The sequence below is a fragment of the Danio rerio genome, chromosome 6 (assembly GCF_049306965.1).
Source record: "Danio rerio strain Tuebingen ecotype United States chromosome 6, GRCz12tu, whole genome shotgun sequence".
NCBI lineage: Eukaryota > Metazoa > Chordata > Actinopteri > Cypriniformes > Danionidae > Danio > Danio rerio.
This window is the reverse complement of record NC_133181.1, coordinates 17,714,345-17,727,886: the sequence shown is the minus strand read 5'-3', so window position 1 is coordinate 17,727,886 and position 13,542 is coordinate 17,714,345. Positions and strand designations below refer to the sequence as shown.

General features: G+C 34.9%; 1 protein-coding gene across 1 annotated transcript in view; it reads left to right on the top strand.

Moving 5' to 3' along the window:
- nomo (nodal modulator) overlaps positions 1–13,542 on the top strand; it is a 44,028-nt gene that overhangs the window by 11,682 nt on the left and 18,804 nt on the right. The window contains exons 10-18 of the mRNA XM_002662315.5: positions 1,248–1,353; positions 1,489–1,639; positions 5,334–5,511; positions 6,240–6,381; positions 6,469–6,600; positions 9,774–9,910; positions 10,010–10,097; positions 10,178–10,241; positions 10,336–10,431. Coding sequence (XP_002662361.1) covers positions 1,248–1,353; positions 1,489–1,639; positions 5,334–5,511; positions 6,240–6,381; positions 6,469–6,600; positions 9,774–9,910; positions 10,010–10,097; positions 10,178–10,241; positions 10,336–10,431 — 1,094 coding nt within the window. The remainder of the gene's footprint in view (positions 1–1,247; positions 1,354–1,488; positions 1,640–5,333; positions 5,512–6,239; positions 6,382–6,468; positions 6,601–9,773; positions 9,911–10,009; positions 10,098–10,177; positions 10,242–10,335; positions 10,432–13,542) is intronic.

Genomic DNA, 13,542 nt, shown 5'->3' with positions numbered 1-13,542 from the left:
CAGGCAGTCAGCGGGAAAAATTACAGGAGTTTTCTGGGAGAAATAACAAAACGGGAGGGTGACGAGAGATGGGTTTGAAGTACAGGAGACTCTCGGGTAAAACGTGTTGGCTGGTATGATTAAAACTGATTTTTTAGCAAAAGAGGGTATGTTTCGTATTTTTTTTATAAAAATGAATGGAAGCAGTTATGTTATAGGCTTCGTTTTGTTATAATTATGAATAAAGTTCATAAAGAAAGATGATGGTCATATAAATATGTAGCTACACGACGGTGTCTGTTAAGTTGCTAATATTAAAATGTAAATAGACTGTTCCTTATATCATGTTTTCATTTTATTGGCAAGAAAGTAAAACAATGTAGCCAGGGTGATGCGAATAAGGTTATAAAGTACACTGTTCCGCTTGAAGATTTACCCAGCGTGTCCTCGGTAGTTTGTTTTCCATATAAAACTTGCGAAGTCTGAATTTACAAGAAGAGGATGGAAGAATAAACTATGTGTAGGCTACTTAATATTCAGGAAAAAGCCTCAAACAGATGCCTCCGTTTTCAGATGTCTCCGTTTTTCCCCATTCACACTAACAAGGAGCAGCAGCGTTTTAAAACAATAACTGCCTCATCAGCGTTTTCAAACAGATCTGTTTTCGGTGCTCAAAAACTCTGGCGTAGTGCGGACGGATGGTGTAACCATAGCAAAACTTATGTCTTTTAAAACTAAAACGCATTAGTGTAAACAGGGCCTTAGACAGTGAAAAAAGAGCCAAGAATTAAAAAATTTGTCATGAGCCTTATTAATAATTGCACATGTATTTTGGTCAAATTTCAGCCTGTTGTCAATGATGGTTCATAGGTAGCTATATTCTTCCCCAATCTTTGTGTTATTTATGACCACCCTTTGGAGAGAAGTGTAGAATTTTTTTTTTACCAAATTTAATGAGCATTTCTTTAGTTTTGACACATTCAGATCTAATAACCATATTTAACCAGATACCTTTTTTATGCGTATTCTGACAATCACTTGTATATAATATGAAAATAAAAACAAGAGAAAGTATACAGCCTTGTGGAGAGCCTGGAAAAATATTGATTATGCCTGATGAGGACTTATTATACCAATTTATAGACTAGGATTTATTGTTTTGGTTGTATACTTTACACATGTCGTGTTTAAAAAAAATAATTCAAAGAAAAGAAGCCAAATCAGTTAAATCAGTTTTTTTAACCAGTTATTCCCATTTTGTTTCTCAGCCTGTTTTCCGGGTCATGGGATTCTCTGTGATGGGCAGAGTTCTGAATGGCCCCGATGGAGAGGGAGTTGCAGATGCTGTAGTTACACTTAACAACCAGATTAAAGGTACCTGTGATAATACGCCTGAATAATATAATTAAACAACCTAAGTAGCCAACATTTCATGCTTAATTAACAAATGTATGCTAATTTAACACATTAACTTGATTTGCATTTATACTTTCTTGGTCTCTTTCACAGTGGAAACTAAAGAAGATGGTTCTTTCCGATTGGAGAATATGACCACAGGCACTTACACTATTAACACACACAAGGAGCTTATGTTCTTTGAACCAGTCACTGTGAAGATTGCTCCCAGCACGCCTCAGCTGCCAGATATCATCACTGCAGGGTGAGTATGCATACATTACATGAAATCCAGTGGAAGATGATATATAGAGATATAGAGATTTTTAATGCTGATGTCAATGTCTGATTTTAACATAGTTTAAAAGTCTTTCTTGTGTCTTTATGATGAAGCAAACAAATGTGATTGGTGAAGCAAATGAGTTAATACTATGTAAATGGCTGTTATTTCAAGCTAAATTAGTCTAATTTGTTACAACATGGCGAAATATGAATACCCTGATATGGTGCAAACATCCTGTAATAGTCCTTTGTTAGGTTAGTAGACAAACAAAAAGTGGTGCATTGTGGCTGGTTGAACACATTTGGTCACATTAGGGTTTAAAGTGAAAGCAATCCAATAAAATGTGTTTTTGACTACTTCTAGAAGTAGTTTAAAGTGGATACACAGATAATATTTTAGAACCTTGGATTTATTTTACTTGATATTAACCAAATTAAAAATAAATAATTGGAAATATTAAGTAAATAATAATAATTCATTTTAATAATAATAAAAAAGTTTTAGGGCCTGTTTACCTTTTGTTTTTACTTAATATTAACTAAATAATAAAATCTATCATTGAAAACTTACATATAATTTTTATTTTACATCTCCTACATCAGGGGTGCTCAAATTTTTTGTATAAAAGGCCAAAAACCAAATATCATTGAGAGCCGTGGGCAAAGATACACATACCAAACTATTTTACATTACATAATATTTAAAAATAAGTAGAATTTGCCTTTGCCTTGATTTGCTCACCAAAGTCTCTGCATTGTCCTTAATCCAACGGGTGACAGTGTGTGCATTTTAAACTAAACTACAGCATTTAAATTGAAATATTAAATTTTAGTTAGCTTTTTTGAAGCTTTAACAGTAAAACAAACAATTAAAATGTTACATTAAATTTGAAATGACAATACCTAAACAATCCCCACCATTCTCCCTTTTCTCAGATAGAGTAGCCAAATCAAAGGTTACCATAGGCCATCTTTGGCCTACGGGCCCGAGTTTGGAAATGTCGGTCCTAGATAAATAATTTATTATATTTTTAAAAAATTGCATGAAACTATTTTGAATAAAACCCCAAATTATATCAAGTTATCTAAAAATGTTTTGTCTTAAAAGTATTTTAATTTAGTCTTGTAAATACTAACCTTAAAAACTCCCACTATACTTATTTTTTTGACAGTGTTTAGCTGCGTCCCAAATCGCATACTTGTGCACTATTCTACGCCATTTTGTAGTATAAATAGTGTAAGTAGTGTGTTCACACTGAAAACTCTAAAAATAATAAGTGCACTTTAATTACCCGGATGATGCACTCATTCAGCTGCTAAAATGAAGTGTGTAATGATGGACACCTCACACACTCAATGACCGCAGGTTTGCTCACGTAGCGGAAGGGGCGGAGCTATCAGGCACACATGTTGGATAACTTTATTTTAGATGGTGAAAGCAAATTCTCCTTGGAGAGTGATTATAGCGCCTCCCGATGGTGAATGTGGTTATACTCACGGCAGGTATTATTTGACAATTCGGTCGTTTATTTCACTGATTTAGCAACCGTCAAACGTCATCAGGGAAACGGTTTGAATTTCCGCTTAGTAAAAAACATTAGTGTTCCATTTGGGACGACACTACATACATATACTATCCTGTTGAGTGTGTAAGTGAATAAGTACATAGTGCATGAGTGCAGAGTTTATAGTGTGCCATTTGGGACTCAGCTTTTGCCTTTTGAAGTAGACACTTACAGGCCACTTTATTAAGTACACGTGTCCAACTGCTCATTAATGCAATTTTCTAATTATTCAATCACATGGCAGCAACTCAATACATTAAGGCCTGTAGACAAGGTCAAGGTAAAGGTTGTTTAAGTGACTTTGAATAACTGGGATTTTCACAGACAATCATCTTTAGGGTTTGCAGAGAATGGTACAAAAGAGAAAATGTCCAGTAAGCGGCAGTTCTGTGGGCGCAAATGCCTTGTTGATGCCAGAGGTCAAAGGAGAATGGCCAGAAGGGTTTAAGCTGATAGAAAGGCAACAGTAGTCGGCACCAATAGCCTAGTGATTTGTGCGTCAACAAAGCATCAAGGTGCTCACGGCGACCCGAGCACGATTCTCGACTTGAGGTTCTTTGCCGATCCTTCCCCTATCTCTGCTCCCCACACGTTCCTGTCTGTAAAATCTCCACTGTCCTATCTTAATAAAGGTGAAAAACCCCTTAAAATTAATTATAAAAAAAAAAAAGCAACAGTAACTCAAATAACCACTTGTTACAACCGAGGTATGCAGAAGAGCATCTCTGAACATTGAATATTTATAATAGTAACCAAAATATAATAGGAGCTCTTAAAAAAAGAACAACATAAGAATCACATAATGTTAACTTACCTTACCAGTGATACTGCCATAAAACCCTGTGGAGGAAACAAAAGTGTTCTTTGAAAGTGTAAACAAGGTTGAGATCATCATATAAGTGGACAAAAACCTAGAAATTGTTTTTTTTAATTAGTTTTTATTTTCTATTTCTGTGGAATGGTTGCAATACAATCTTTTATTATTCTTACTTAATATTTGTGTCCGAGTCCTTCACTGTATCATCACTATCTTTGGAGGAATCTAGACTTCTGAGCTTATCCATTGATAAAACATCTTGCAATAGATTTGAGTGTAGTTGGTTAACAAACATTTGGATGAAACATCTATTTTCTGTATTAGTTGTAATTTCAAATATGGAAAAATAAAGTTTGTCTCTGTACCTATACTGGTTAATTAGTTTAAAAAAATGCAGAATAATCTTTAAAGCACTGATAGAAAAAGCATGTGACTTACCCTAAGTGGTATCACTTCTTCTGGTGGGAAACACTAAAAGGCATTAAGGCAGGTCATTATTCTTCTCACATTCTTTTGTACAAAATGTTTAGGATATACCAGTAGTGAGTTTTATTTATACGTTTAGTCCACTTGTTATTGTAATAGTTCCATTTATTTCTCATTTACCTAAGCTAAATAAAAATGTATCAAATTCTGTTTAAGGCATACCTCGTTTATTTGAGTTGAGCTTAGCATCTTGAGCAAAAGCACAAAATGGTGGAAAATCTCAACTCTGTTATTGTCGACTGTTAAAATGTTTAAAGGTCCCATTTTTTTCATTGTTTGACCTAATTTTAACACAAAGAGAGGGCGGTGCATAATGTAGCTCCTCCCCTTTAAAATCCAATAGAGTTCTGTTTTATCACAGCTCTGCCAGTGAGACGAAAAGTTTCTTGAAGGGGGCGGGGCATGTCAGATAATAGGGAGTATTTTATTGGTCAAAATTTGATCAGAAACCGTATTAGGAAGTGATGTGAAAAATGTTTTATCTATTTAGATAAGAGTGACAAACTGCAAGCTTTGTATGTTTATATCTTCTACAAGCAAGTTTTGTCACTGTGTTATAGCACTCTAGCTTAAGTATATCTTTAAAACTAACATGCAATTATAAATAACAGAATAAAATGTTCCTATTAAATTAAAGTCTTCTGCATTATTATGCATTAATTATGAATTCAGTTTACTGTAACTTAACCTTTTGTAGTATTAAATCATTAAGGAAAATGAATGGAAACTGCTTTACAGACATACTCTAGTTTAAGTCTTCTGGTTTCATCAGATTGTTCTAAACCTTTTCCCAACTGTTTCATTTTTAGGTTTAGTGTTTGTGGTCACATCTCCGTCACCCGTCTTCCAGAGACTGTTAAACAGCTTGGACGCTACAAAGTTACACTTTCGGCTCAGAGGCAGGATCAGGGATTTTTCCGGACTGTGGAAAGTGACAGTCATGGAGCGTTCTGTTTTCAGGTTAAACCAGGAGACTACAGTGTGCAGGTAAAGAGAAGTACAGTGCTCAGCCTAAATGAGTACACTCCATGTTGAAAATAATTATATTGATCCATTTCTCAGTGAATGAAGGTTATGTTTTTTGGGGGGCAAAACAGATGTACTAAATAGATATAAAAAAATAGTCACCAAACACTTTAGAAACAGAAAGAGAATTAATTTACATTAAAAATATAACCAGCCATCAAATATAAACCACTGAATAATTCTTCAAAAATGGCACATATAGCAGTGAAACATCAAATTTTATGAGGGAATAACTGAATCATTTATTAAAAATGAGATTAAAAAAATAAATAAGGGTTGCACAAGTTATAATGTTAGATTTCTACATTCAGCGTCATCAGCAACAATAGTAGTAACAGTGAATTCAGTTCTGACTATTTTACAGTTTATTTTTATTCATCTGATTATTTCTTCATTTTATTATTAATATTATTACAGGTTGTAAGTTCTGTTTGTTAAAACCAAAAGTTTCCTACAGTGCTGTTTTTTAATAAATGGAAAGTAAATTATATTTGTCTCATCCTCTTTGACTGATTCGAAAAATGGTTCGATCCATGACTAAAAAACCATAATGTAATCCGAACTGTGAGATTTGTGATCTGTTTCACCACTAGTGTTTCAGCACTGTATATTTATAGTTATTACAGCATTTCACTTTAAAATGAGTGTTGTCGTAAGTTAATTTACGAAAGTTGTGTTTCTTCTTGCAGGTGACTCTCCCTGAAAGTGAGGTGAAGGCTGGGCTTGCTCTTCAGCCACACTCTCTGGATATCTCACTGGTGGATCGTCCCGTCACTGACCTTCTCTTCACTCAGTTCATAGCATCTGTTTCTGGCTCTGTATCCTGTCTTGGTTAGAGAGATTGTTTTTTTCTATGTCAAATTTGATTAGATGCATGTGTTTCCTGTCCTTGGCTTATTGATTGAATTGTACCATCAGTGGCTTGTGGAGATCTGACCGTGAGCCTTCAGCCTGTAAGCAGACAGGGAGAAAGGCAGAACTTCCAGTTGTCTGGAAGCAGTGAAACCCTCACCTTTACTTTTGGTAATGTGCTGCCTGGCAAGTACAAAGGTAAGCACTGGTTTGACATGTTTTGATCTTAATGAGCAATATAGATTTTAATCGTTATGATGGTAAATCTGTATATAAACATTCAAAGGTTTGCAAGCAGTGCATGATTTTATCTTTTCGTATCAAAAAATAGGAAAGTATTCATAGCGCTTCACTTTTTCCTCATTTTTTCCCGTATTTTTATGTTACAACCTTATTCCAAAATGGATTAAATTCATTTATTTCCTCAAAATTCTACACACAATACCCCATAATGACAGTGTGAAAAAAGATTTTTTGAAAGTATTCACAGCCTTTGCCATGAAGCTCTAAATTGAGCTCAGCTACATTCTGTTTCCATTTTTATATCGTTCTTGAGATGTTTCAGCAGCTGAATTGGAGTTCACCTGTGGTAAATTCAAGTGATTGGACATGATTTAAAAAGGCATGCACTTGTCTATATAAGGTCCCAGGGTTGATAGTGCATGTCAAAGCACAAACCAAGCACTAAGAACAAGGAATTGTCTGTAGACCTCCGAGACAGCATTTTCTCAAGGCACAAGGCTGGGGAAGGTTACAGAAATTTTTTTGCTGCTCTGAAAGTTCCAATGAGCACAGTGGCCTCCATCATCCGTAAGAGAAAGATGTTTGGAATCACCAGGATTCTTCCTAGAACTGGCCGGCCATCTAAGCTGAGTGACTGGTTGAGAAGGGCCTTAGTCAGAAAGGTGATCAATAACCTGACGGTCACTCTGTCTGAGCTCCAGTGTTCTTCTTTGGAGAGAGAAGAACCTTATAGAAGGACAACAATGTGTGCACCAATCTACCAATCAGGCCTGTATGGTAGAGCAGCCAGACGAAAGTCACTCCCCGCCTGGAATTTTCCAAAAGGCATCTGAAGGACTCTCAGACCATAAGAAACAGAATTCTCTAGTCTGAGGAGACTAAAATTGAACTCTTTGGAGTGAATGCCAGATGGTACGTTTGGAGAAACCAGGCACTGCTCATCCCCAGGCTAATACCATCCCTACAGTGAAGCATTGTGGTGGCAGCATCATGCTGTGGGGATTTTTTTCAGCAGCATGATGTGGAAGACTAGTCAGGATAGAGGGAAAGATGAATGCAGTAATGTTCAGAGACATCCTAAATGAAAACCTGCTTTAGAGTGCTCTTGATCTCAGACTAGAGCGACGGTTCGTCTTCCAGCTGGACAACGATCTAAAGCACACCGCCAAAATACATGTGATATTTTTTATTTATTTTTTTAATTTTTTATTTGCAACAATTTCAAAAAATCTTTTTTCACATTGTCATTATGAGGTATTGTGTGTAGAATTTTGGAGAAATAAAGGAATTTAATCCATTTTGGAATAATGCTGTAACAAAATGTGGAAAAAGTGAAGCGCTATGAATGCTTTCGGGATGCACTGTAAATACGCATGCATGCATATATTTGAGAAAATGTTTTAATATTTAGATATAAAATATAAATGTATATGTAGGGCTGGCGATTTTGGTGTAAAATCTAAATCTCGATTAATTGAACAACTCTATTATTATTAATAAGCCATTATTTAATTTTTTTGCCCTCATAGTTCACTGACAGGTTTTGTACAACAAAAATGCTCACATATTACTAGTGAGAGATTTCTGAATGATGGGTGCATTACTTGATTTTAAAGGAATTGAAGGAAACACAAATCTGTTATCTATGATTACTTATTGAACATCAATGTTAAACAACTGAAATTAAAACACACATTGCCTAAAACAAATTTTTCTTAAAAAAATGTGAAAATAAATAACTCACTTTTGGAAACAAAATAAATGATTTTTAATGTTTTTAACATTAAAAATAGAAAATAATCAGTATCTCTTTAAAATCAAGTAAGTCTTTCATATCCTTTAAATAATAATTTAAGCAGTATGTAATCTTCTGTACACAAATATTTTAATGTTAATAATAACTTTAATATAATGGAGTGTAGTGACACATGCACTCCGGTGCTCACATGGACCTGAGTTCGATTCCCGTCTCGGTCCTATGCCGATCCTTCCACTCTCTCTGCTCCCCACACTTTCCTGTCAATACTCTCTATTGTACCGTCAATTAAAGGTGAAAACCCCGAAAATATAATAAAAAAAAAAAAGAATGGGTCCATCATCCTATTTGACCAGAGATGTGATGTGGCTGCAAAATGGCCGCAGAAGTATATATCAGCCTTAACAGAGTGGGGTCATGTGACTCCACTTGCGGTTGGGAAAGTAATTGAAAAAATTGAGCTGGAAATATTTGATCAATTATAGGTTTTGTCCAGCCCTATGTATATGATACAAATTATATATAAATTTCAATTTAAATGTAAAAACTTTTTGTAAAGTTTTGTTTCTATGAAAGTGCGGATATCACATATACATGATAAATATATATATATATAGCACACCCCTATTATGTCAAAGCAAACTTATTTTGAATGTGATTAATTGCTGCCCAGCATTAAGAAATGTTTTAATGTGAACATTAAGCAGCATATCAGTTTTCTAACGTATAATAATGTAAAAAAAGCTTTTGTGCACCAAATCAGCATATTAGAATCATTTCTGAAATACTCACACTGTATGATGTGACCCTGAAGTTTGAGTAATGGCTGTTTAAGGTTCTGAATACAGATTCAAAATATATTTTAAAAAACATTAAAATAGAACAACTTTATTTTAAATTGTAGTCATAGTGCGCAGTATTATTATTTTAAATGTGAACAAATAAGTGCAGTTATTGTGAACAAGATATGCATCTTTTAAAGGCATTGTGTATTATAATTAATGAGCTTATGCATGTTGCAAACATCTGTGTAATTTTCAGCTTGCAAAAAAAAAAAACAATAGTATTTCTTGCATGGTATTTATTAAATAAATGGTACCGTTTAGTTCATTTATTTTTATTTCGCAATTTAATTTATTCAAAGTTATTTTTGAAAATATGATTTATATTAAAGAAATAAATAGAATTGCATGTCTCTTTTGTTCTTTTTGCCTTGAAATAAAATATGATAATGGTATAGTATGTTTATGGTTGAAGGTTTGCAAAATAAAATAAACTAGTTATATTATGATTTTGGACCAAGTCAGGCAACCTTTCAGCAGTACAGACTTTTAGTTTAATAAAGAGATTAACATCCTCTTGTTTTCACTAGTGTCTATCACCCAAGAAGAGTGGTGCTGGAAGCATAAGTCAGTGGAGATCGATGTACTTGACTCGTATGTAGAGGGAGTGGAGTTTCGACAAACTGGATACTTACTGCGCTGCTCACTGTCCCATGCTATTACACTGGTAAAACCTAAAACTTGATGAACATATTTTGCAGAATCACCAGTTACTTGTCTAATATTGTAAAGCAAATAATAATGCATTATTTGTACAAAACTTTAGGAATTTTTCCAAGACGGCAGTTTACCAGAGAATGTTGGCGTTTACAATCTGTCCAAAGGAGTCAATCGTTTCTGTCTGTCAAAGCCTGGTGAGCTCAGTAATTCCTTCAATTTAGTTAAGTTTAAGTTTAGAGACTAAAGTATGTAACTTACTACTGTTTAATTAAAGGTGTTTATAAAGTGACTCCACGCTCCTGTCACCAGTTTGAACAGGATTACTACACCTACAACACGTATGTTATTTTAATAACATGAAAGCTTTTGCAGTATGTAGCATTATTAAAGAAATTCTAATCCACATGATTTGACTTTCTTTCTGTTCCATAGGTCTGCCCCAAGCATCTTAACTCTGACTGCTGTCAGACACCACATGACAGGACTTATAACCACTGATAAGATGTTGGATGTCACAGTCACCATCAAGTGAGTGAGAACATTGTTATATTTTTTTCTGTAAAAGAGTGAAGCATATATTTTGTCTTTTGTAGCTTTTATGTTTCTCCTCTAGTTAAACACTCACTTATGGCCCGTTTCCACTGAGTGGTATGGTGTGGTATGGTTCGGTACACTTTTATGGCCGTTTCCACTGTCAAAAGGTACCAAAAAGAGAACCGCACCGTACCACTTTTTGGTACTTTTACAAAAGGGTACCTAGTACAGCTGCACGACTCTGGCTAAAATGAGAATTGCAATTTTTTTTTTTTTTTTTTGCATAAAATAATTTTCTCACAATTCTGTAGATGTAAAATAAAGGTTAATATGAGTGGGCTATTATTGTTGTTATTTCTCAAACATATGGTAAAAAAAAACTATATTAATATTATATGTAGATCTACTGTTTATTCTTGTCAGGGTTGGTGAGGGGAAATGGGGAAAAAGGAGCGAGGACCCAAGTGCAGAATAAATGGGAATTTATTAAATAATAAAAATAAAATAAAATGCAAAATAAACTACCCCGAGGGGGAAAACATTAACAAAACAAATACATACAAACAGGACTGGGCAGGCTGGCAACGATGATAACTGGAAACATGACAAGACAAGGGTTTAAACAACAACATGTGATGACGAACTGGCACAGGACAGCAAATGTGAGGGGTATATAAACTGTAGAAAATTAACACAAACAGGACACTTCTCATGCTCAACACTATGTGTTCGCTAAGAAAGAAAATAGCATATCAAATGCTTTTCGTAGCCTAATCATAACTCTTTAATGCCATATGATTATTTAAATGTTTTGCAAGCTTTCGGTTTCCTTTTGACTGCTAAATGCGGTTCATATTTCCTGCGCTGCTCTCAAACAATCACTCTGTTCCACAAACTAAATTTTATTTAAAACTTTATTCACAGCCTATGCAGGTTCTGTTCACTAAAGTAGACTTCATTCACAGGCGCGCGCCCGCTCTTTGTGTGGTAACAGCTTATGGTCAGCAGCTCACATCACGAGTGATATCATATCACGGCCGCGAATACATCATTATATGAAGACACAAATGGCATTTTTGAGTGAATTATACCTTATAAATACAGTATGTCATTTTTTTTACCCCATTTCAACATCATTGGTGTCCTTGTGGCTGAACAACGTATGTAAAACAATGTGAAGACTTGAAAATTTTGATTGGCAGAATCATAGAAATGCTAGATTAAGATCTTCTAGGGCAGGGGTGTTGTCGTGAATTTTGACTTCTTATCAATTAGAAATTATCAGACCAGAGGTTTTGAATATCAGAAAATAGACTTTATTCTCCAAAATAAAGCCGAGAAAGAGCAGAGCAGACCCCAGAGCATTCTGAAGTCTCTCCTGGACACCTTCTAAAGTATCTGTGTTCTCCATAATCTTTATAAAGGTAATTATGACACACCCCTAAGTCTCTTTTTAACTCTTGACCATTTTTGAATAGGTTTTTAGTCTAAGGGGTCCTGCTTTTCTTGGCTCTCAGCCCACTAGCTCATGTCAACAGAGATGTTACAGGTCTATGTCAGCAAGGTATAGATGCAACTTATGCAAAGGAACTAAGTGTTTACATACATTGTTATGATAGGATAATAACTTGATAATATGTTACTCATTCTAACTTCTAACACATATAGCTTCATACAAGTATTTAACATATATGATCAGTGCTTTACATATTCAGTTATTCTACACAATCAGTCACTCAGCCTTCTCCTAGTGTTGCACCTGTGCAGGCATACTCATCTTACACAGTATTTTTAACACATGCTGGCATGTTTGCTGCAAACACTACATACATTTTGTGAAGAAAAAATTAACTGCTTTACACTTAGAAAATACTTCATACAGAGAGAATAAAATCTTCTTCAGTGTCAAACTCAATCCCTGGAGGGCCGAAGCCCTGCACAGTTTAGTTCCAACCCTGCTCCAACACACTTACCTGTAGGTTTCAAACAAGCCTGAAGGACTCAATTAGTTTGATCAGGTGTGTTTAATTATGGTTGGAACTAAACTGTGCAGAGCTGCGGCTCTTTTGGAACTGAGTTTGACACCTGTGGTCTAGGGCGTCGAATCGAGATCGCAATCTTTTTTCGATTAATTGTGCAGCTCTAGTACTTAGCACAGCAAAAGGGTACCAAAAGGTGGAGCATCACACACCGCTGAACGCTTTTGGTTTACACTTTTTTTGCTTTTTGGTCACTAGCGTGTGAACCAGCCAGCAAAATGAAAACAAAGGGAACATAATTTTTTTAAATAATGTTACACTGTCGAAACTTTACACTGTAATAATATATACATATAATAATGAGCCATGGTTGACCCAAGCTCAATCAAACTTTGTCGCCGTCTTTATGAACAGCCACAAAGCCAAGAAAAAGAGCAGAATCTACCCTTTGCCCCGTCGTTGTTTACAAGGCCGATTAAAGTGCGAGCGGTTTCAATTCTGGAGAGAACTCATGTGCGCATCTATATTTGAAATAGCAAACTTCTTGAGCTGATGATAATAACGTGCTTGTGATTATTGAAGTGCTTCTGATATCCGATCTTTTCTGAAACAGACAAGATCTTTTCTTCTTGAAAAAACAAGGAAGCTCGGAAAAAAAACAGGAGCAAACGATTTTTTCAGCAACCTAAAACATGAGTAAACTGCCATGTTTAACTATTATCAATATCTGTTGGACTATTATGAACTCAAAATGACGGAATTACTTTCTAACAAGCGGTTACATGTACTGCTGAAGATTAAAATGCAGATGAGAGGTTTGCACTGATATATGTTGCATGTTGTTTTTGAACTCAAATAAAGACTAAAGTACAGTTTTTCTGTAATTGGTAATATATTGGAGACTGTAAGGGGTGTTCATATATGTTGCATTTATTTATTTTGTATAATTGCAGACATTACAGTAGGTTATTTTGCACTCGTATCATTGATCATTGATTGTTCATAGAAAGGTTAGTGAACATTTATAGACAAGGATTTATGTGTATAAGGCATCAGTTTTCTGAGAAGTGCTTCTTATATTATATGTGAACAACCCGTACAGCTTTACTTTGACAGTTCCTCAAAC